The sequence below is a fragment of the Dama dama genome, chromosome 12, assembly GCF_033118175.1.
Source record: "Dama dama isolate Ldn47 chromosome 12, ASM3311817v1, whole genome shotgun sequence".
In the NCBI taxonomy this organism is placed as follows: domain Eukaryota; kingdom Metazoa; phylum Chordata; class Mammalia; order Artiodactyla; family Cervidae; genus Dama; species Dama dama.
Window position 1 is genome coordinate 31121787 of NC_083692.1, and position 25611 is coordinate 31147397.

The 25611-nt window shown below is 39.9% G+C and overlaps 1 protein-coding gene across 1 annotated transcript in view; it reads left to right on the forward strand.

The window, feature by feature from the left end:
* The first annotated feature begins 22015 nt into the window (after positions 1-22015).
* The window catches only part of RTN1 (reticulon 1), a 236441-nt gene continuing 232845 nt past the window's right edge, over positions 22016-25611 (forward strand). The window contains exon 1 of the mRNA XM_061156946.1: positions 22016-22307. Within this exon, the coding sequence (XP_061012929.1) occupies positions 22067-22307 (241 nt within the window). The 5' untranslated portion in view covers positions 22016-22066. The remainder of the gene's footprint in view (positions 22308-25611) is intronic.

Below are 25611 nucleotides of genomic sequence, written 5' to 3' on the forward strand. Positions count from 1 at the left end.
AAGAAAAAAAAGTTTATATTTTATTATAGATAAATTGTTTATTAGAAATAAAATGTGGGTCATATATTTAATTTTGTATTTATTATTAAAATATAGTTGATTTACAATATTATACTAGTTTCAGTTGTACAACATAGTGATTCAGTATTTTTATAGATTGTACTCCATTTAAAGTTATTACAAAATAATGGCTCTATTTCCATGTGTTTTACAATATATCCTTGTTGCTTATCTATTTTATACATGGTGCTTTGTATCTGTTAGTCTCATATGCATATATTTAATTTTAAATGTTCTATTAGCCATAGCAAAAAAGTAAAAAGAAATAGGTAAAATTAATCTTTTTACAATATTTACTAAATCACTTTTATTATCATCAGAAAAATCTTTTAAAAAATTGAAGTATAATTGACATACAACATTTTATTAGTTTCAGATGTACAATGTCATGATCTGATATTTATGTATTATGAAATGATCACCACAGGAAGTCTAGTTAATAATCCATCATCATACTTAGTTACAGAATTTTTTTCTTTTGATGAAAGCTTTTAAGATTTACCCTTTTAGCAGCTTTCAAATATGCAATGCAGCATTATTAACTACAGTTGTCATGCCATGAATTACTTCCTCATTACTTATTTATTTCGTAACTAGAAGTTTGTACTTTAGACTCCATTTACCCTTTCACTGCACCTCCCCTCCGTCCTCCACCTCTGGCAACTACCAATCTGTTCTTTGTATCTTTGCTTAGCATAATGCCTGAAGGTTCAATCCATGTTGTTGCAGATGGCAAGACTTTATTCTTTTTCATGGCTCAATTTTATATATATATATATATATATATATATATATATATATACACACACTTCCCTGTTGGCTCAGCAGTAAAGAATCTACCTGCCAATGCAGGAGCCACAGGTTTGATACCTGAGTCTGGAACATGGGTTGACCTTAGAAAATTGAAAACTCTTAGTAAGAATCTACTATATGTATTGAAAATGATCACCACTTAGTAGATTCTTACTACTATAGAAGAAAAGGAAATGGACAATAAGGAGGAAACTAGTAGTCTTTATTTTAAGAGGGTCTTTGAAAACTCAATAGATTTTTGAGGAGATTGTCTTAAATATACTCATCACTGTTTGAAAATGGAACAAGACATCTTTAGGGTTATATCTGCATTCTAGGCTGCTTCAGTCATGTCCAACTCTTTGTGACCCTATGGACTGGAGCCCTCCAGGCTTCTCTGGAGGTCCATGGGATTCTCCAGGCAAGAATACTGGAGGGGGTTGCCATGCCCTTCTCCAGGGGATCTTCCCGATCCAGGGATTGAACCTGTGTCTCTTATGTCTCCTGCATTGGCAGATGGGTTCTTCACCACTAGTGCCACCTGAGAAGCCCAGGGTTATATCTACTTTGATAGAATTAACCAACAAATTCGTTAATTTACTGGCAAATCTACTGACGTTTAATGTTTCAGAAGATCGAGTTGCAAATGGGTTATGTGACCCTAGAATTGTAACAGTATGGAGAACTGGAACTATGGTTGTGTAACACTCAGAGAGGCTTCTGCCACAGTAGAAAAGTCCCCTCAATCTAGGCCTATAACCAGATCACTTGATTTGACTTTTCTTATTCCAGCTTTCCAATCTTGTATTCTTATGTGCACATATTTAAATGCCTAGTTATTACATTCGAGTTGTCGTGTGTTCAAGAAATGTATTAAATCCAAAATTTCTCTAAATGTGGACTAATTTCTGGATTTAAAATGGACTAAATGGAGGGAGGACTCTATTTCTCCTTTTTTGGCAAGTTTACTTTTTTGCCATTTAATCATTTTGTCTTCCTAAATATCTATAAATATCCAGAAGGAAAGGACCTATGTTTTATTATTTTTGTGTTTGCCAGACACATCTTTAGTAATTTGAATAAGCAGATGTTTGATATTTTTAACTAAAATGCACTGCTACTCTAAGGCTATGAAATCTAAGGCAAATATCCAAGGATCAAGATTACAGAAATACAAAAACTCAAAGCCATACTCTTCCTGCTTTTCTTCAAAAAACAGTTTGTCTACTTTCTCAAGATACTTTCTAACAGTTGAAATAAAAATTTTCTCATCCTCCCTCCCACAGTCATAGTCTTAACTTCTGATCCAACAAAAAGCATTGCTATTTCTAGAAAAGTCTTTAAACTGTGTGGAGACTTGAAGCCTGATGATAAGTATATGGGTTTCCAGCTGAGGTTTTTTGGCACCTTACTTAGAGTGACTTCAATAATCTAAACAGTTACAGCAAAATTCTCAAAGTGAATTTACTTTAATAAATGAATGCATTAGTAGACAGTTTAGGTTTGTCTAAGAAAGGGAAGGAGAGAGGTACCAGCCAGGGGAAATAAAATGTCAAGCAATCAAATAAATGGGAAGGAAACACCATGTCAGTTGGAGTCCTACTGTAGTTTTGTCCACTAGACTGGGTGGCTTTAAGGGGACAGGGTCTCTCTCAGTCCTCTCCTGCCTTCAAGTCTCAGGAGCACACTTGCCACACAGAAGTTATTCAACATGTGTGTTGTGCAATGAAGAACAGTTAAGACTCCTTATTACAGTGGCTCCAGGAAATAATTCCTGAAATGCTGCCAATATTCTTTTACTAACCAAATTGGTTTAGTTAAAATGATATCTGAATAAAAGTGATGACTTTAAAGGAATCATAGTTGCTTTTCCCACATCAAACTTTTTAGCAAGTGTAGTCATGATTGTGATTCTCATTTAGAACTATTTCAGCAACCACTTGATCAGATTCAATGGGAAAATACATGAGAAAAGATTTAAGCCCCTTATAAAGCTGTAGGTCAGCAAATGGGGAAGAGAGGATAAATGAAATGATTGCAGATGATATCTTCAGCTGTATGCACTGCTCCTTCCCCTTGTTCAGTCACTTAGTCGTGTCCGACTCTTTGTGACACCATGAATTACAGCATGCCAGGGTTCCCTGTCCTTCACAATCTCCCATCATTTGCTCAAACTCATGTCCATTGAGTCAATGATGCCATCCAACCATCTCATCCTATGTTTCCCCCTTCTCTTCCTGCCTTCAGTGTTTCCTAGCATCAAGGACTTTTCCAATGACTCCGCTCTTCGCATCAGGTGGCCAAAGTATTGGATCTTTAGCTTCAGTATCAGTCCTTCCAAAATCTTTAATTTTTCACTTTTGCTTCTTCCATATCCAGCTGAAGTGATTATTGAATTTTTCTGCCAAATCTTTTTTTGAATACCTCAATTCTTTCAGTTGCCATAAAGAATTTTCCCACTGGATATTCTGTTTAAAGAAAAAAAAGCTTGTTTTTTTAAGCCTTTAAAAAATATTCTCAGATTTTGTTACTAATTTTATTCCCTTGGGTTTTATTACTTATTTCAATGTAAATGAGTTGCTAATCATTATGAATGTTATTAGAGCCATAAATGTGGTCATGTGGGCCAAAGTCACTTCAGTTGTGTCCTACTCTTTGTGACCCTATGGACTATAGCCCTCCAGGCTCCTCCATCCATGGAATATTCCAGGCAAGAATACTGGAGTGTGTTGCCATGCCTTCCTCCAGGGGAATCTTCCTGACCCAGGGATCGAACCCACACCTCCTACATCTTTTATATTGCTGGCAGATTTGTAATGCTGAGCCACCGGGGAAGCCCCAGAGAGCCATAAATACAGAGGCTCAAATGAGAGTAGGCTAGACATTGATGAGCACTGTTAATGAGTAACCGACAACTATTTCAAATCACAAGTTTACTGTGTTTCTTTTTTTTGTAATAATAATACACTGGATTAATTTGTAGAATATCCCTATCTTTCCCTGTTTTCTCGAATATCAAAACATGTTTATTAGAGAGAGCTTTTAATTTAGAACTTGACCACAAAAATGTCCTAATTAGAACAGCTATACTCAAACATTTTTGTGTCCTTTATACTATTAAAAATTATTGAGGACCCCAAAGAACTTTGGACTTCCTTAGTGGCTCAGATGGTAAAGAATCTGTCTGCAATGCAGGAGACTTGGGTTTGATCCCTGGGTCGGGAAGATCCCCTGGAGAAGAAAATGACAACCCATTCCAGTATTCTTGCCTGGGAAATCCCATGAACAGAGGAGACTGGTGGGCGACAGTCCATGGAGTTGGACACAACTGAGTGACTAACACACCTTCCAAAGAACTTTTGTTTATGTGAGTTATATCAGTTAATGTTTACCGTTTAATTCAAAATTACAACTCAGAAATTTAAAACATGTTTATTAATTTATTTTAAAAACACAGTTCTGTTCATGCATTTATGAAATATAATGGTATTTTCTGAAAAAAGCTTTAGTGAGAAACAAAGCATTGTTTTACATTTTTAAAAAATTATTCAGTGCCTGACATAAGGGAAGATATTTGGACTCTCATATCTGCTTTTGCAGTCAGTCTGTTACAGAATCTCAGATCATGTAGCTTCTCATTCTCCACAAGAGAATGAGAGCAAAACGACTTAATATTATGATTTCGGTTTTGACCTCACAAACCCCATGCGTTACTGGCTACACATTGAGAACCACTGGTTTGAAACAATATTTGGCCCATGAATAGAAAAGGTATAATATCCATGGTTGAAAGTAAATAAATGTACAATTCTAAACCTAGATGCTACTCCATTAGTTATTGAGAAACAATCTTAAAATACATTTTAAAATAATTTCTTTGCTATTTAAGTTGTAGAGCTAGAAATTAGTTTTTATATTATTTGTTAGATTATAGTGTTCATTTATTTATCAGTTATCAGGAGAGGCAACGGGTAGACTCTGGACACCAGTCGTAGAACATGGATGAGATAATTTCTTTGCTACTCCATTCTCTCTCTCCTTTGAGTGACAGTGAAAGTCACTCGGTCATGTACGACTCTTTCCGACCCCATAGACTATACAGTTCATGAAATTCTCCAGGTCAGAATACTGGAGTGGGTAGCCATTCCCTTCTCCAGCGGATCTTCCCAACCCAAGGATCAAACCCAGGTCTCCCGCATTGCAGGCAGATTCTTTATCGGTTGTGCCACCAGGGAAGCCCATTCTCTCCTTTTAGAATGATAATAAATCAGGTTTCTGGGGATTTTAGAAAGCATTTCTTTCATACTGTTTTCTTTCTTTTCTTTTCTCCTGAGTTTGCAAAACTAAAATTGCATCAGTCAAATAGTTACTACTATAAGATGTTACAAGGGAGTGTGGCTTTTTTTTTTTTTTTTTGATGGTTAAATTCTGAAAAATTCCACATAAGTGTTTTACATCATTGAGTGCCAATAATAAAAGGATAGATACACACATTGAGCAGAACTTTAGAAAATCATCTTCAGAAGTTGCCATTTGTGATATTACAACCAATTTGTGATATTTCAGCCAGTTACCACTGTCATATTGCCTGGAGTCAGCTTAAGATTTTGAATTCTAACTTCAGAATTGACTGTGAGTTTGGGCCAGTTACTTCACTCCTCTAGGTCTCTAAAGCCTTAGTGTCCTCATTTGTGAAATGGAAATAATAGTGTCTGCACTGAAGGATTATAAGAATTAGAGGGTGTGTGTGTGTGAAGTCAGAGAGCTTACAGCTGTGACTATAAGGATTAAACTCCTATCTCACAGTTTGGGACTGATGGACAGCCATGTTGAATTCCATGTGATAACAGGTGGGGGCAGTGGTAAACTGCATGAGTTGGGAGGCTTTGGTAAACCTTAGCTGCAGATGAACTGCAAAGACCCTCTTAAAGAACATCGAACCAAATGCAAGCAAGATGCAACAATCATATAAGAGAAGTATGCAAATTAGTTACAAAGACAGAAGTCAGAAAGCAGGGTGAATCTAGGGAAGAGAGCAACAAAGTAAGCCACCACATCATCAGAGAGAAGAGTCAGATCAAGGTCAGGAACTATGAACAAGTAAGAATCTAGAGAGGGTGCCAATAATCTTGAGAGATAAATGTCAGGTCCTGATAGAGATTAGTGAGGGATGAAACCCTTTCAGGTGATGGCCTGGGCCAGTCATACAGCCCAAGTTTGATCTGAAAGACAACCTGCCCCACTGTTGCAGAGAAGAGGGGCAGATGGAGGCTTTTATCATGCTTTGAATTAGGTACCAAGTTGGCCTGGGTGAAGCCTCTCTTCCCCCTTCATTTTATAACAGAAGTGCTCTTTCATGTGGAGAACTCATTCCATATAGAAAAAAGGCTGATTCCACCTAGGGTGATCAGTCTTCCAGGTTTGCCTGAAACTGAGGGGCTTCCCTCGAGCACAGATCCTCAGCTCTAAAACTGGAAGGATTCCAGGCAAACTGGGACAAGTTGGTCATGCTGCCCTGCATTATAACCAACTTTCATCCCAAAGGGCTTCCCTTGTGGCTCAGCTGGTTAAGAATCTGCCTGCAATGTGGGAGACCTGGGTTTGATCCCTGGGTTGGGGAGATTCCCTGGAGAAGGGAAAAGCTACCCACTTCAGTATTCTGGCTTGGAGAGTTCCAGGGACTATATAGTCCTTGGGGTCGCAAGGAGTCCGACCTGACTGAGTGACTTTCACTTTCACTTTCATCCTAAAGGACCTCACTTACCACCCCAAGTCTAGGCAATGGAAGTTCTCTCCAGGGCAGTCTCCTCAGAGCTATCAGCCAAGAAGGTTCTATTGCTCCTGGCTGAACTGGATAGTCCAGTGGGATATTATGTTCTGCCAAAGGTCATTTCACCCACTACAGGGAGAAATTCTGTCCAAGAGATAAAAATGAATCCTGATCCCTGATTGGCACCTCAATCCAGTGAGCCTGAACTTACAAATTCTCTCTTCTGCACCAGGAGAGACTTAGAACCAGTGAATGGATCTTTGTCTTAATTTTTGGACAACTGGATGTTGTTCTTCGTTGGAATAACCTGGTTTTATCCTTATTGGAAATATGGCTCTCTTCCAAATAATGCTTTCAAGATTTCTGTCCTTTGGTTATTAAGGGCTTCCTATCCCATATGTAACTTTGGGTGATTGGAAGGGCAAAGGATGGGAGTGGTAAATTTGTGGAATAAATTTGTGAAAATGCTGAGTCAGGGCTGAGTTAGGAAAGATGATTTTATAGCTGTAATGTTTGAGTTTTAGTGAATATAAGAATAATTTGAGCTGCCTATTTAAATTGCATATTCCTGAGCCTATTTCCAGTGAATCTAACTCAGTAGGTCTGGAGTAGGGCCCAGGAGTAAGCCTATTAAGCAAGAATGTCAAGTGATTCTGATATAGCTGGTATCTAGAACATACTTTGAGAAATATTCCTCCATAGTATATTCAGAACAATACTCTTGAGGTCGGGAGAAGGAATTGATATTCTGGGTGTACTAGAATAGGTGCAAGGTGGACCATCTTTGTGGTTTGTAGATGTCTTTTGGGCCTTTAATGATGCTTGACTTATTTTTCTTAAGCAATTTGGTAAGCTTGGAAGTCAGGATGAAGAAATATGGCAGGAAGTATATTTATATATCCCTCCCACGTCTTTCCTGTAATATTCCACAAACCCCAAAAGTACTACTGACTGTTGGAGTTTGGTGGCCTACCCCATGTCAAGGAATGTCTTAAGGGAGGATGATTCCAGAGAACTGACCTTTATAGTCTCATATTTGGGTTGATTCAGCTCATCAAAGAGCCAGTGTTGCTAGCAGCAATTCTGTGTCATATGAGAGAATGGGCCAGAACTCCCTGGAGTTGTGAAAAAAAAATCATCCAGAATATGATTACATTTCAATTCAGCATGTAAAGAGTGATGTTCCTCAGTTGGAGCACTGCCACAGACTGGTTGGGAGGAAGTCTCAGAATACCTGAATCTATATTCTCAGAGAGATGAAAACTCCCATAAGAAGTGGGGCTCCCAGAACCAGAGTGGTAGCTTCCATGGTACTCTAAGTGTACTGGAACTTCTGATACTTCCTGCATATCTCAGGAACATTTTCCTTGGCTGCTGGCTTTTGGACAGAGTCCAGAAAAACCACAGACATTGTTAAGGGAGCAAAATGCCAGCTATGAGGCAGACCACAAATTATGAGACCTAAAGGAAAAAAATGGGATATATATTACACTCAAGTTTATGGTCTTTTAGAGAAACAGAGTACTTATCATAAGTAGATAGTTCTCAAGGTTGGCCTCTTGTGGTTTTAATTCCAGTGCGGGCGATGAAGTCTGCTGCAGTGTTTGGTTCCTGGGAATGCCATTCTCACAGAACGCAGTGGGCATGGAACTCCATGGAATATTTTAAGTATGGGGAAATGTTGGGTAGAAGTAGATGTGGTCTTTAGTTATCAGTCAAAGTGTATAGTTCCCAAAGCTTCTTAGGTTGGTAGAAGTTGTTGAACTATAGAATGCTCAAGGCAGGTTCTAGGATTGCTCCCTGATGAAATTCATCCTTTGTTAAGGGGCTCATTGCATCAGAGCTGGATTTTTCCTTTCCCTTTCTCCAGTGCTCTGTGTGCTTAGACCCTCAGTCATGTCCAACTCTTTTCGACCCCATGGACTATAGCCTGCCAGGTTCCTCTGTCCATGGGGATTCTCCAGGCAAGAATTCTGGAGTGGGTTGCCACACCCTTCTCTACCTTTCTCCAGTGGGGGCTTGTGCATGGCATAGTGATGTGTCTGCCCAAAATCAAAGAGGAAGAAAAGGCTAGAGTCAGTTTAGCCTAAGTGCATCAGTTTAAGATGGTGCCTGAGAAGGCCACCAAGTTTGAGAAAAATTATAGTCACACCTGAGCTGGTATTTAAGGGACACTGAATCAGCTTCAGTCAGTAGGCACAGTAATCTGGACAGAATCACAACTATATCCTATTAGGTAGCCCAAAAGGACTAACTATTCAGACATTCCTTAAACGCATTATCTAGAGTGGCTTTATTCCAATCCAGACCAAGTGAGCTAATTGAAATGAGTAACACAGTATATAGGAAGAAGTTCATTTTTACAGGACCAAAATAACTTTTAGTCAAATGTATCAGTCTTCACAATATACTTTCATAGGAGAACTCCTGGCAGTGGATCCAGCTGGTCTACCCACCACTACTGTTTCTTAGCATTTTGTAACCAAGCAGGGCATCATTGCCTCTGGCTCTGCATCCATTGCTTTTTACGGTGTTTCTTCAGCTTGCAATTACTTCACTTTTTTCTTCATGTCAGAGCACCTACTTAAAATCTTGCTCTGTTTGTGCTATGTATATGTCCTTCTCAAGTGCAGTGTTAAATATACCTCATTTCTGGATAATTTAGTTTTCAGCCGCTCAACTTTCTACAACTGTGTGAAAATGTATCCCATTAGTGGTAGCTGGAATGTGTGTATCGTCAACTAGGCTTTAGGTAAACCACTATTTATAAAGGAATCAAAGTAGTCTTCGGGTTTCACAGGTGGCGCTAGTGGTAAAGAACCCACCTTCTAATGCAGGTTAGACATAAGAGATACAGATTCGATCGCTTGGTTGGGAAGATCCCCTGCAGAAGGGCATGGCAACCCACTCAAGTATTCTTGCCTGGAGAATGCCATGGACAGAGGAGCCTGACAGGCTACAGTCCATAGGGTCGCACAGAGTCAGACATGACTGAAGTGACTTAGCAGGCATGCAAAGTAGTCTTAAAGAGACACTAAAAGCTTTCCCTTTAGAATAATTTAGAACCATTTATTGAGTGCTGACAGTACAATATCAGACATTGTGCTGAATACAAAACAATGTATTTACAAACTCATTGTGCCTCAGACACTATGCTAAGCCCTTTATATTTCTTAAGAATGTTATTTATTTATGGCCGCTCTGGGCCTTTGTTGCTTGGTGAGGGCTTTCCTCTAGTTGTGGCGAGCAGGGCTCCTCTTCCTTGCAGTGGGTGGCCTTCTCACTGCAGTGGCTTCTCTTGCTCCAGAGCACAGGCTCTAGGCGGTCGGGCTTCAGTGGCTGCAGCACTTGGGCTCAGCAGGTACAGCTCAGAGGCTCTAGAGCATGGGCTTTGTTGCCCCGTGGCATGTGGGATCTTCCCAGACCTGGGGTTGAACCCATGTCCCCTGCATTGGCAGGCAGATTCTTATCCACTGGGCCACCAGAGAATTCCTTAAGTCCTTCATATTATCATGTCACTCAATCTTTACAACAGTCCTGTGGAATACACACTATCTTTCTGATTTTCCAGATGAGGAACCTGAGGCATAGAGAGTAGCTTACCTAAGGTCTCAGAGCTAGCCCATGACAGTGCTGGTGTCCAAGCAGCATGACCCAGAGCTCATGCTCTTAACCCCACATGTATGACCCACCTCATGCAACCTTCACCATAGTCTTATGTGTCTACATGATGACTGTACTTTGTATTATCATCACAGATAACAGAAACTGAGGCTTTGGGGGAGTTATTTCCCTGAGTTGAATAGGTCAGAGAGTCATAATTTGGACCCAGGAAGTCTGATACCACAATGCCCTTCTGCTCTTTCTTGCTATACTATACTGTTAGTAAGTGATGCAATAGATAATCAAATGCTGCCTGACTTTAGAATCCCTAACCAATCCAATCTGGAAAGTCAGTCTCAGGTGGTTTTCTTGGTTTGCTTATCTGTTTGTTTTGGATAGATGTGTACTAAGTAGAATAACTATTGTGGACATTTAACATTTAACTCCACCGGAGTTACTGAAGAACTTTTAGAAACAGAACACCTTAAAACACTTTGATGAAAATTCAAGTTGATTATTCATTTGACAATATTGCCTTCCAGAGAGAGAGCATATTAGAATGCCTTTGATAAAGAGCAGTCAGAAAGCTCTTTGATAATTTTGGAATTCTCCATTTGAAGAATTAGAGTCTAGCAGAGCTGAGAAAAATGTACTATAAAATTATTGAGTTGGCCAGAAAGTACATTCTCCTTTTTCCATAACATCTTACAGGAAAACCAGAATGAATTTTTTGCCAGCCCAGTATGAAAGTGAAAGTGAAAGTGAAGTCGCTCAGTCATGTCCGACTCTTTGCGACCCCATGGACTGTAGCCCACCAGGCTCCTCTGTCCGTGGGGTTCTCCAGGAAAGAATACTGGAGTGGGTTGCCATTTCCTTCTCTAGGGAATCTTCCCGACCCAGGGATCAAACCCAGGTCTCCCGCATTGCAGGCAGGCGCTTTAACCTCTGAGCTAGTAGGGAAGCCAGCCCAGTATAATAGCAGTCAATTAGAGAAAGCAATGCAAATTATAAATATTAAGCTTATAAGCAATCTTTCTTCTGAAATCCTACTGTTGCCATCTGCATGCTTTGCAGATGACTGCCTTACACTTAACCATCTGACATGAATCTTCCTCATCTCCAGCTTGAACTTTTCTTGATCTCCCTTGTAGTCTCTTTTTTCTATCTCTGAAAAAGAATTAGGTTTTCTACATTCTAAATTTAATCTTTACCCTCAAGGGCCTGTACCTAGTCCTTTGGAGGTCCTATGGAGAGACTAGGTTGGGTAGGATTTTTTTTTCTAGGCTAGATGAAAGCTGACAAAAGTCTAGAAGTGAGTGTGAGCTGTGGACCAAGAGGAGGCCAACGTATCAGAGGTAAGTATCAAGCATCTGCTGCAAGGAGAGCTTTCCAGGCTCCAGAGCAGCAGTCAGGATCCAAGGAAGGCAGGAACAGACCAGAAAGTGATGTTGTTGTGTGTCCGGATAAAATGAATTAGTGTTAATACATAGGCAAAGACAAAGACAGGGGGTGGGTAGTTGCTTCTTTGGGGCGATAGGCATAGGGGTCAAGGAGAACCAGGTGCTGATTCCGTCTTCATCCACTGGTTTCATCAATTATTTCCTGTCCTTCTTGAATCTACAGTCCCCCCCACATTGTACTCTCCCCCTTAGCCTATATGTTTCTCCTGTCTTTTTTCTAAAAGCCCACACTTTCCTTTAATGCCTTTATTTCTTTAAGCAAGTATCACCTTTCTTACCTATCCCTCCTAGTGGCCAAATTCAATAACCAATTTAGTCATCATTATCATCAGGCTTTCTGTGGGATTAAACATTGTTGAAAGTGCCCACACTTGAAATTCCTCCCTTGAGTGTGCTCCCTCCCTCTGTCTTTCTTCTTCTCTAAACTCAAATAAATAAGTATTTCTTAAGGATGTGCTCTTGGCCGCTTCTCATACCTCTATATACTGTCTCTCCTCTCTCCTGGCAGATTCATCCAACCTTATAACTTGGATTATTCCCCCTACCTGGATGACTCCTAACTCTCAATCATCAACTTTGATTTTGGCCTCCTTTTCTTTTTTAACCTCCTTTTCATATTCTAGTAGTCAGCTAGATACCTTCACCTATGTGTCTCATCTGTACTTCAGGTTCTGCTTGGCCAAACATTAACTAGTTATTCTTCTACAACCAGCTTTTCTTCCTGTGTTTTAAAATTTCCATTAATGACATTTATGAATTTCTCTTCCCCAAATTCTTTGGATCAATTTTTACTATTCTTGCATTCAGTCAGGTACCAAGTTCAGTTGACTGAAATATTCCTAGTATTTGCACCCCCACCCTGTTTATATTATTATTTCCTCTTTCTCAGTGCCCTGCATCAAAACAACTTTAATAGCCTGCTAGTTGGCCTCCTTACCATTAGTTTTCTTCCTCTCAAATCCATTTTAATTGCTGCTGTCTTTTCCTGAATGACATCTATTTACGTCTCATTAAAACTCTTTAAAAAAAAAAAATCCAAAGACTAACCTGGCATCTAGGTCCTTCACAACCTGAGCCCAACCAATTTTTCTATTTTTAATTCCCAGTTTACCTACATTAAGCTCTAGAAAAATGTACCTGGTCACTCATCTCTGTAAGTGCTCTATAATTGTACTCTTCCATGCCCTGGCTATTTCTTAGATCAGAATGATCTCTATTCATCAGTCCTCCATGAACAAATCCTACAGTTTCCAAAGCTATGAGGGAAGCCCTTGATATCTGCACTTGGCAGCAGTTTGCCACATCACTTTATCTGAGCCCTTTTCCTCATGCTTATAATCTTCTACCTCGGATTTTTTATTTTTCTTGGACACATTTTATTATCTCCATGATTTGATTATAAACATCTTGAAAAATTGATTCATCTTTATATTCTCAAAGTGCCTGATATGAATATTTGAACAGTTTATTAAGACTCATCAAATATCCCCTCTTTATATTTCCCAGTATCCTTTAGACTTGGGGGCATATAACCTGTTCTGACCAATATTCTATAAGAAGTTATATGTGAAATTTTCATTATGAGGTATTTTGTTGTTTTTTTTTTTTCAATTATTATAATTAGTTGGAGGCTAATTACTTCACAACATTGCAGTGGGTTTTGTCATACATTGACATGAATCAGCCATGGAGTTACATGTATTCCCCATCCCGATCCGCCTCCCCCCCTACCTCCCCACCCACCCGATTCCCCTGGGTCCTCCCAGTGCACCTGGCCCAAGCACCTGTCTGATGCATCCCACCTGGGCCGGTGGTCTGTATAGATAATATACATGCTGTTCTCTAGAAACATCCCACCCTCGCCTTCTCCCACAGAGTCCAAAAGTCTGTTCTGTACATCTGTGTCTCTTTTTCTGTTTTGCATATAGGGTTATCATTACCATCTTTCTAAATTCCATATATATGTGTTAGTATGCTGTAATGATCTTTATCTTTCTGGCTTACTTCACTCTGTATAATGGGCTCTAGTTTCATCCATCTCATTAGAACTGATTCAAATGAATTCTTTTTAACGGCTGAGTAATATTCCATGGTGTATATGTACCACAGCTTCCTTATCCATTTGTCTGCTGATGGGCATCTAGGTTGCTTCCATGTCCTGGCTATTATAAACAGTGCTGCGATGAACATTGGGGTGCACGTGTCTCTTTCAGATCTGGTTTCCTCAGTGTGTATGCCCAAGAGTGGTATTGCTGGGTCATATGGCAGTTCTATTTCCAGTTTTTTAAGAAATCTCCACACTGTTTTCCATAGCGGCTGTACTAGTTTGCATTCCCACCAACAGTGTAAGAGGGTTCCCTTTTCTCCACACCCTCTCCAGCATTTATTGCTTGTAGACTTTTGGATAGCAGCCATACTGACTGGCGTGTAATGGTACCTCGTTATGAGGTATTTTGGAACAGATGAGAATTCTACACTTTCTTCCCTTTCCCCCTTCTATGACAATCTATAGAGCTTTGTGTTCCAAATGGTTTAGTGGTAAATTGATAGACCATTATACACATTTTCACAATTGCAGAGATAGTTTCTGCTACACTGTCACAGTCTGCAAGGCTTGTTGAGCATGTCCATAATTTGCTGAAATATATTCAGCCCTGGGAAAGTTAAGAATCTTCCTTTGACTCCAAAGGGCCTGCAGTTGCAATCTTGTGGACTGTCCTCCCTGGGAAGCATGAAGTGCTGGCTCTTCTCTTCCTCTTATCAAAATCTAAGCTTAACTTAGTAAAGCTGTCTGATAACTCACTATAAGATAGTAATACTGTGAATACCGAGTTACCTTTTAGGGGGATGCTACCATTTACAGCAGTCCTGACCTTCCAAATTTATAAAATAAGAATGTTGAATTTCCAACACCAATGACAAACTAGAGTAGGAGCAACATTTGTCTGCAAGATATTTCTAGTCTCCAAAGTAAAGTTGTATAGGAAACCTTGATTCTGTTGAAGAATAACATTATTTCAGAGTATCATCTAGATACTTCTGTGGAGTAATTGATTCTCTATATGAGACAGTTGGCCTATTGCTTTTAAAATAGAGAGCTAACCCCTTGACTGATATTCTAGGATGTTAGCCTGTTTCAAAGACATAGAGTCCAGTGTTCTTCCTTTTGCTTATTTATTCAAGTAAGTGTTTCTTTTTACTGACTGTGTGTAGATATCATAAACCATCTCCACACTAGGGGACATCTATCCGGAACCTTCTACTATCATCAGGAACTTCACTTAGGTTATTTTCCCAGTTATGATAGGCTTATCTTGATTTATCACTGTCTTGCACTCGTAACAAAACAGGGCTCAGTGAGATAGATGATCAACAATAGGACAGTTCATAAAGCATACAAGCCACAGAACTGGCATGGTCCTTTCTGCTCTGTGACAATAGTGGTCAAGCTATTATATTATAGTGTATATGGAATTATAAGTCTAGCCTGGCTCTGAGCCCTTTTGCCTCAATATTCCCCTTAATCCCCTTGGCCCTTTCATGTAAACTTAAGCTTCTTTTCAGGCTCCCACTTAGAGTGGATTTCTTGACTAGTCCCTAAATTTGATGAATAAACTTTTTTTTATATGGATAAAGAGCTTCAAGAAAGAAAAGAAAGAAAATATTTTCTCTTCAGACAAGGATAACCCCAAAGAAGCCCCAGGACTGGGATTTCCTAACATATCTTTCAGGCCCAAAGATGAAGGCATGTCGTCTGACAAGACTACAGACCCTTGGAAGATGGGTGATGAAAGATGGTATGACCCTCTTCCCCAAGAGAGGTTGGGGCCACATGAGTAAAGCCAGAGCCTCTTAAGTTGGAACTAATCCAATAAAGTATGAGTCAACCACTAATCTGGGGTTGCAGTGTTTACAGCCTAAAGTTAGAAGAAAACGAGTTTTTGGCTAATGCTCATACTGAGCTGTCCAGGGTTCTGACTTTGGCACAGGACATTCCAACCCTTGGGCCTGATGCTGGTGATTTTGCTTTAAATTCTGAATACTTTGGATGTAGTTTCTTACCACTAATCTTGACTATCTCTCTAGTTTGCCTTGAGCTTTATTGATCTAGGCTATTGTTAATAACATACTGCATTATTGTTGTTGTTTAGTTGCTAAGTCGTGTCCAATTCTTTTGCAACCCCGTGGAATGCAGCCCACGAGGCTCCTCTGTCCATGGGGTTTCCCAGGCAAGAATAGTGAAGTGGGTTGCCATTTCCTTCTCCAGGGGATTTTACCAACCAGGGATGAAACTCGCATATCCTCTATTGGCAGTCAAATTCTTTACCAATGAGCCATCAGGGAAGTCCCACAAACTGAAAAGTTGATAATACCTTGTCAGGACTTTTAAGCTGGAGAGCATGAGTTATAGAATCAAAAGACTTAGACTTTAATAACAACCGCATTAGCCATGTGATTTTGAAGAAGCCTCTGAAGATTTTTCAGAACCTTGGATATCTCATCATCCCTGAACAATAAAGTATGAAAACTATCTACAACATGAATGACAAAAATACAATGAAAAGAGCTTTTTAAAATAGCTGGGAAAAAATACCTGATTGGAAAAGAAAACATGGGACACAAAAGGCAATTTACAAAATAAGAAAGTCAAATTATCCACAAGATATGTAGAAATTAACTCAAAGTGGACAAAAGACCAGGTTATAAGACCTGGAACTATAAAACACTTAGAAAAGAACATAGCTGTAAAGCTTTTGACCTTGGTTTAGGCAATTGTTTCTTAGATATGACACCAAAATCACAAGTTACAAAAGATAAGAGATGAATTGAACTTCATAAACAGTTTTGCCCTGCAAAGGACACCATCAAGAAAGTGAAAAAGACAATCCACAGGATGAAAGAAAAATATTTGCAAATCATATATCTAATAAAGGAATTTATCCAGATATTTAAATAAGGTTTACAACTCAATATTAAAAGAAAAATAACCCAATTTTTAAATGGGAACAGGATCTGAATAGACATTTCTCCAAAGAACATATACAAGTGGCTGATAATCACATAAGAAGATGCTGAATACCATTAGCTATCAAGGAAATGCAAACTAAAGCCACAATGTGCTACTACTTCACACCCACTAGGATGACTGTAATAAAAAAGATAATAACAATTGCTGGTAAGGATGTGGAGAAATTGAAGCACCCAAACACTGATGATGAGATTTTTAAATGGGGCAGTTCATTTGGAAAACATTATGACAGTTTCTCAAGTAATTAAACACAGAGTTCCCACAAGACCCAGCAATTCTAATGCTAGGTATATACCCAAGATAAAAGAAAGCATACCCACAAAAACTTGTACACAAATATTTATCGAAGAATTCTTTATAATAATCAAAAAGTAGAAACAACCTAAATGTCTACCAACTGATGGATGGATGAACAAATGGTGTTATATCCATACAGTGTAGCATTACTCATCAATAAAAAGGAATGGAGTGGGACTTCCCTGGTGGTGTAGTGGCTGAGACACCATGCTCTCAATGCAAGGAGCCTGGGTTTGATCCCTGGTCAGGGAACTAGATCCCACATCCCACTAAGAGTTTCCATGCAGTAACTAAGACTCAGTGCAGTCAAAATATATAAATAAAATATTTTTAGAAAAGGAATCGGGTACTGATATATGTTATAACATGGATAGACTTTGAAAATCTTATGCTAAGGGAAAGAGGCCAGTCCCAAAAGGGTATTATTCCATTCATATGAAGTGTCCCAAATGGGCGAACTCATGGAGTCAGAAAGTAGATGAGTGATTGCCAAGGACTGAACACGAGGTGACGGGGATACAGAGTGACTGCTAATGGTTATGAGGGATTTTTTTTAGAGTGATGAAACTGTTTTAAAATTGACTGTGGTGATGATTGCATAACCATATGAAGATACTTAAAATCATTGAAATATATACTTTAAATTGTACTATATACAAATTATATCTTAAAAAATCTGTTATTTTAAAAAATACAAATTATCAGGAAGCACATGAAAAAACCTTAAATTCACTGGTCATCAACTTAAAAAAAGTCAATTAGGAGATATATCTTTTATCAAATTTTGGAAATTAAAAGCATGTATGCGTGTATTAAATAAGATCTGTTTGTAAACTTCAAAGAAACTGCTCAAACAAAATTTACCTTTATCAAGTATATATTTGCTTCTTTAGCTCAGAATGTTTAAATGATGCTTTGTGAGTCCAAAGTATGGAGATTTCTAGTTACATACCTCTCAATTCATGTTTTTGCCCAAAGATATTAAAAAGTCTTTGCAGTTTTACTCAAATGTGCAAATGAAATAAGAAAAAGGACACTGGGTTCAGTGAAAAGTAATCAGCTCTCTTTTTCCCACCCCTGCTGGAGAACATTAGAAGCATCTACATTTTATCCCTTTGGATGCAGATTAAGTAACAGCAGCCGCTCCCCATGGACAGAAGGAGCCTGGGGTGTTCCCAATGTGCTGTGTGACATTTGTGAACGCTATAGTGGTCTTCTGGTGAAAACACAGCTGTCTCGGACACCAGCCTGTAGCCTCTATAAGTTAGTTTCAGTACAAATATTCTTTCATCGCAATAGGAATTGGAGAACTCTTTCTTATCAAATTCAAGAGCTTCTAGACATTGTGGAAGAGTGAAAACCATGTTGCAAATGAATGGGATGCTCCACAGACAAATTAAGCCCTGAACCAACCCCACACATCATGATTTCAGAGAAATCTGAGGCTCTAGTGTGAGTCTCATCTTGAGCCAAATATTTACCTTACTAAGTTGATGGGAGTGTTTCCACAGTTGCATTCTTCTCTCCTAAAAAGATTCAAAAGTAGAGCCTTGGCTTGGGTGCTAACAGCTTTTAAATTAATCAGAGAAGGCAAATACTTGGCATATGCTGCCGTGTTGCCTTCACTTGCCTGAGTGTAACTATTGCTTACTTTTCTAGACACTCTATTTTACTGACTGTGAATGTGATCTAAGACTTTCTCAACACAGTGCCACAAGCATTCATTACTAATCTATCAGTGAGTTCTGTTTGCCATTCCTGATGTAGAAAAAGCAAATTGAAATATGTGTACATGCCTACATGTGTGTGTGTTTTACACAACTACTTAGAAGAACCTTTGAAGTATATTTATTGTCATGTAAGGTTTGCCTTTCAGAATATAGAAACTACTAGTAGAAAGAGATCAATAGTCATTCAATATCATGCTTTATCTAATTTGCTTTAAATGCCTGAAGTGGTTACTGTTGACTCTCTGGTCTTTACAAATATAAATACCCAGACAGAGCTCTAACCATTATAAGCCATTTTCTAAAAATAATTTAGCATGTGCAATTATATCTTAATAACATGCATTACCTATGTCTACTCATTTAGTGCTCCCCCAAACCCTTTGCAGAAGGTGCTATTAAAATATCCAGATTATAGTTGAGGAAACTTAGGCACAGAACAATTAAATTTCATTTTGAGGCTAGAAAGGACTTCATTTGGTTAAAGTGTTACTTGTGATGCTCTTTCTGCATGTCCCCACACTCCTTTCCCCATGATATAAGCTTTGGTCTAAGTTAAGAAGCTAGTGTTAAATGCTCTTCACCAGATTCCTTCTTTTGAAACAGTGAACAAAACTTCTCTTCTAAAAAACAATAGCTTAAGACAAAACCTGACAGTTCTTTTGTCTCAACTCTCCTTGCTATGAATCCTTTAAAAGTGTCAACTCCATTTTTCTTTATCTCAAAAGCATTTTGGAAAAACTCATAACTTAGAGCAACTCCGCAAGCTGTGGAATCCCATTGTTGCCTATGTGTTATGTCCATACATCTTCAAATGAGTCAAGCTTTGTTAGTTCACACGGGTGCAAATGTAAAATAAATGAAACTGATAGACATTGCTAATTTCAAGTCATAGCATAAACTTGAAAGTTTCTTCACCCAAATAGATAATTATCTGTCCACATCCAGAGGCAGAATGTAATGAATAAAGATAGTTGTGAAAATTGCTAAAACTAAACAGTGTGAACATCTCTTTTCATCAGAGCAAAATAGAATAATTTATCAAAGCAGAATTTCAATTAAATGGTAAATGGAAATGACATTTTTCAATCAAAATGGAAAATTTCAATTTTCTCTAACAATTAGAATCTGAATATACTTTAACTGGCTATTTCTTCCACACATTCTCAGTTAGAGTATTGATCAGTATCTGATGAAATATGAAAAAGATTTGGAATCATATCCCCAAACTCCTTATCAATTTAGTTATAAGGAAGTTGTGAGGCTTGCATAGTTTCTTCAGTTTTTTTAAGTGATGACTTTAATTAATGTTTGTCAGAGAAACAAAATAACATTCTCCATATAACTCTGTAATTCACTTACCATAAAATTCTCAAATATTCAGTACTCATCGATAACCACTTAATATTAAATCATTGGTTTTCTATATTTTTGGTATGTTGTCAATAATGAAATTGTGAGAAATTTCCATCTGGTATTTCTGATGTTCTAAACAATAGATTTGAAAAAAAAAACTCACAAATGCCTCCTGATTATGTGAAAGCATTAATCTTCATGGAAAGACAGCATTGTAATAGCTTCTCACCTTAAAGATTTCTTAAACAGGCTCATTTTTTCCCATGGAAAAATTTGGAAAACCCTGATGGTTCAGGATAACCAATTTTTTTGTTTGTTTGTTTGTTATTGTTAAAGGGGGTAACTAAAAAATAGCTTTATTGAGGTAAAATTGACAAACACTGAATCACAGATATTTATAGTAAGTGAACTTATGAATTTCGACATATGTACACACCTGTGAAGCTATCACCACAATCAAGCCAACAGATACGTCTATCATAAGGTTTGAAGATACCAATAATGTAAAATATTGGTGATCATCACATCCCCAGGGGTATCTGGCCCTAGAAGGCCATGTATATTCTCTATTGAGTAAACACATTTTCTCTTAATTAATTGTCACTGAATAGAACAAAGGGTTGGGCAGAATTCAGGCTTTTAACTTTCAGCATTTTTGAGGAATGTCTGCATGGTGCTGAAGTTGGCCTTGGAATACAAGAAAGTTGACATGTATGAAATCCTCAGCATGTCTATGGTGGCTTAGCAGTTCCACAAGCCTCGTGGAAGCTTGCCCCATGCCCCACCTTTTCTAGAGAAGGAGCAGTGCATGGGCTTATTCCTGCACCCTGTGCGTTATTATTTTTTCCAACCACATCATTTCATAGACAATTTAGGAACCAATAAAGCACAAGTCTTGTTTGAAAAGACGTATCTAAATACAGGAGTAGTACATTATAAGCCAAGTCACTTCCCTTCCCTGAGTGTCTGTTTATCTGTCAGGTATCTTCCATCGTATCAGAGAGCTGTAAAGGAAAATGGGCGCGAGGGGAGCAGCAGCAAGCTTCCTGGAATGTCCAGCTTCTCAAATAAAGCAGACTGCACAGACACTTTATAATCTGTATGGTTTTGGCTCAGCGTTTCTGAAAGGAAACATCAGTTGTTTTTGTCCTGCCCATTGCTCTCTTATTCGCCCTCAGTGCTGGTAGGAATGAAGTCTGGTAAGCTTTTCTTCGGAGGCTTTCCTGATAGCTCTTTCCTGTACTCCACTATTTTTGGTTCTGTTTTGGAAATAGTTTAAGGATGCAACATCTAACCTCAGCGTTGCTGATTCCCTCGTCTCCATCTGTGAACCCCCACTTCCACCCCTCCCCGCCAAGACCAGTCCCCTCCACAGATGAAACTGGTCACCCTCAGAACTGTGGCCTTGATGGCTCCAGTTTCCTTTCTTTGCCTCGGGTCCCAGAACACCAGTCCGGGTTTAACTTCATGAGTTGGGTGGGCAGCTTTCCTTATCAGTCACGTTTCAGCTCGAGGGCTGCTTCTACCTGCCATTCTCTCTGGTTCCTGCCCACCTGAGTGGAAGATTCAAGTGCATCTGGCACATCTCCTAAATCTAGGCCTGCCATTAGCAGGCCGGGGGGCTGACGTGTGCAAAGCAAGACTCGGACCAAGCAGGCCTTTTTCACCTGCGTAATAACAGGCTTGGGAGTAGCGAGGCGGCCGCGGCGGCGGCGCCAGGAGGAGGAGGAGGAGCGCGGGCAGAGGCCGCCGCGGGGCCCGGAGGAAGAGGAGGGGGAGGAGGAGGAGGAGCTGAAGCGCCGAGAGCGGTAGGCAGCAGCTCGGCCGGAGTTGCAGCGGCGGCGGCGCTCACACCGCAGCCTCCCCAAGCCCCGAGTCCCGGCGGGGGCAGCAGCAGCGAGCGCCCGCCCGCCCAGTCACTGCACCTCGGCCCCGCCAAGCCGCTGTCGCCGCGCCCGGGCAACTGCCAGCCATGGCCGCGCCGCCGGATCCCCGAGACGAGCTGCTGCCGCTGGCCGGCCCCGGGTCCCAGTGGTTCGGGGACCGGGGGGAGGGGGAGGACGAAGCGGTGACGCCGAAAGGAGGCAAGCCCGAGACGCTGGCGGGGGAGCCCGGACCGGGGTCGGGCGCCGGGGTCGCCGAAGCTGCGCCGCGGGAACTGGGCTCGGGCCCCGCCCGGCCGCCGCCCGTTGCCATGGAAACTGCATCCACAGGTAAGGCGGGCGGGCGCCGCTGCCCCGCAAATGGCGTCTGGGGCTCCGGTCCCCTAGCCGGCCCCCTTTTCTGCAACTCACCTGTGCACCTACTTTGGTTCTCTATCTTAAGTACCAACCTTAATCTGTCCCCGCCCCCCCTCTCTTCGCCACAGGCGCCTGTAAATATTAAAGGACTGGTAGAAACAGAAATTTTATTTTTTTCCAAAGGCTCAGAAGAAAACAAAATACTATTGATCCTTTTATTTCATTAGGGTTATTTTTCTGGCTTTCAAAGTTGTCCTCAGAGACAAACCGCAGCATCCTGGCTGCTGGCGCGCCTGTGTACAAGTTTCTTTCTTGGGACTGGGGGCTGTAGGGCCCGCTAGGCCAGTTGGGACGATTGGGGGCGGGGGGGGGGGGGGGGGGGGCGTGTTTGCTTGCAGGGCTCGCGCCCGCGACAGGGGAAGCTGACGACAAAGCGACCGGCAGGCCAGCTGCCCCTAGACCCGACTCGATCTAGGGCAGAGATGTGACTTTAACTCTCCCTTTCCTTAACCTCCGAGAGTCGCCACACCCTACTTCCTCCCATTTCCCTTCCCCTCCTTTAGTTCCCCGCGCACTCAACTGAAATGCCGAGGTGCGTTTAATTCCGGAGGGACTGCGAAGCCAGAAGGTTGGGAGTTGTGGCGGTCCCCCCGCCCAGAACCCTTCTTTTTCAGCTCCCGGATGCTCCCACCTCGAAGGAAGCTTTGGAACTTGGAACCCTGATTTAGAGCGGCCGCTGGCTGCGGTGCTAGAGATTGTTGAGTGGCGGTGGGTGTAGCTCGGAGGCACAGCTTGCCAGCAGTCTGAACCAGCAAGGGCGTTAGGAAATTGCCCTGGGTTTGTCGCCCCTCCACCTGACTTCACCTTCTGATCTGGATCCCAGCGGAGACCTGAGATCTTGAAGCATCCTGCCCAAAGGATGCCAGAAACGAGCTTTGGGGTGGGACTGCCGGCTTAGGTAACTCAGTGTTTCCAAGGAGCAGGGGGACGGTGCTGTGTCGCGTAGTTCTCTGAGAAAGCTTTGCCGGGTGGAGTGAGAGTTGTGTAGTTTTGGAAATGTAGCTCTTGAAGGCCGGGTGCTAGGTGATCCCGGGGGAGCGGAATGGGGGTGGGACTGGCATGCTTGTTCGTGGCAGCTGATTTAGGGGCACACTTTTCTTAAGCCACTGCCTCTCTTAAGGGTCACATGCAGTGCTTTAGGTAGTCTTGATTATGCTCTAGTACAAAAGATTTGAGCTGAGGAAAGGAGATTTAGGGAATGTTTTGAATAAAACATTCTGAAGGGAAGAGAAAAAGACCATATACAAACAAAAAAGAAAAAAGAAAGACTCAAAAGCAGAAAACCCCGTTTGTCCAGTATTAGTTATTTATATGGGGGAGGGGAGGATTTACGACTAAGATCTCAACTTAATCTAAATGAAAACAAAACTTTATAATTGCAAAAGAAGATGGCAGAAGCTAATAGACAAAGGAAGGTACTTTTTTGGTTGATTTACCGTCAGCATTCTTCGTTGAGAGTAGCTCCTAGTACAGAACCTTTATCCACCATCATCAAAATAAATCATTTATAAACATTGCCCACCTCTCATTGGTGTGATCAGAGTCAGGTGAACTAAGGAGAGGAAACTTAGCTTCCTCTCAATAACATACTATCCACTAAAATAGTTGCTATATATAAAATGCTTAGAACAATTGTGACAAAGTAGGCATTTGCAATTTTTAACATTATTACTATGATTATAGAAATAGTTTGTTAAATGTATTAGGGATTTCCTATCCTAGGCAACAAATACATTAGTAAAATTAAACATAATGCTGAGTTTGGATGGGAAAAGAATGAAGGGAGGGGGACGAAGCATAAGTTTGCAATTTATACAGAAATTTTAAAGTTTATTATTGCTGCTTGAAGGAATTTGTCATATATTTATGGGTTATTTAGTGTTTTCAGTTTGCATTCAGTTTTCAGTATGGGCTGTTATAAGAGGCCTAGATGCCAGAAATGATATCTAAATAAATTACTAGATCTTGAAAAAAAAAATCAAGTAAAATCTGGGCCAGCTTCCTTATCTGTTATTTTATTATTGCAGTTCTATGGCAATAAGTAAAGTTAGCAGGTGCATCCTCAACTTAATCAGGGACAAAATCCAGAGGAAGCCTATTAAGCTCATAATTTTACTTTTGTAAAAGAATGATGCTCTTTGGGACTCAAATCAAACGAAGAAGTAACTTAGACGTTGCATGTGATGCACTGTAAACAAATTTTGTTTCTTTTTAAAATGGAATTCCAAAATGTAAGACAAATATTGATGTTTTAAAACTTTTTTTTCCTGAAAAACACCACTAATCATGCCATCTGGACAAAAATTCTGTGATTCATTTTTATACATTGATGGTAATTAAAGTTTTTAAAGAAACATTTCTAAAAATATTTCTCTGTGATGTCCTGGAATTAATACATGTTTAAATATCATTAGCGTTGCAGGATAAAACTCCATAAGTACAGTATTTCCAGGTATTCTCATTGCTTCTGTCCCTTTAGTGGGATGAAAATGTTCTCAACAAAAAGTAACACTTTATTCTAAGGCTACAGTTTTTCATGTCTAAAATTGATAATGGGCATATGATATGATGTCTGTTGCCAAGGGAACATTTAATGCACCATGTGTAGGCTACAACATGTTAGGTTGTTAATCATGAATCAGTACCATCATCTAGTAACATTATACAAAGTATATTAAGAGCAACTGTTTTGTTTTTTCATGATCAGTTATTTTATTCCTGAAAACTATTCAAAAGGAGCATACAATAACACAAGGATAGAAGAATGGCCCTTTGTTTAAAGGAAGAATTTAAAATAGAACATTTGAACAAAATGCCATGGTAAGATGTTAACTCATTGGCCACTTAGAAATTAAACTCATTGATTCATGCATGGAAGGCAAAATGAATAAGAGAATTGAGAATGGCCTGGAGAAATCAGCCCAGTGTGATGATTTGCTTTAGTGATATTGACCTATAGATAATTTACCTTAAATTTCTAGATGATTGCTGAGTTGGGGGTGACAGGGAGAGAGAAAGAGAGAGGGAGGGAGGAAGAAGAATAGAGAGAGAGAAATTTTCCTAATTTACTTGGACCACAGTACTCATAATTTTCAAATGCTGAATATGATACTCTATTGGAAAAACTATTCTTAATCTATCATGATTTAAATACCTTTCAGAAATGTTTATATATGCTGTGTTTATTCTGTTTAATATCATAAATTGTACCACACAT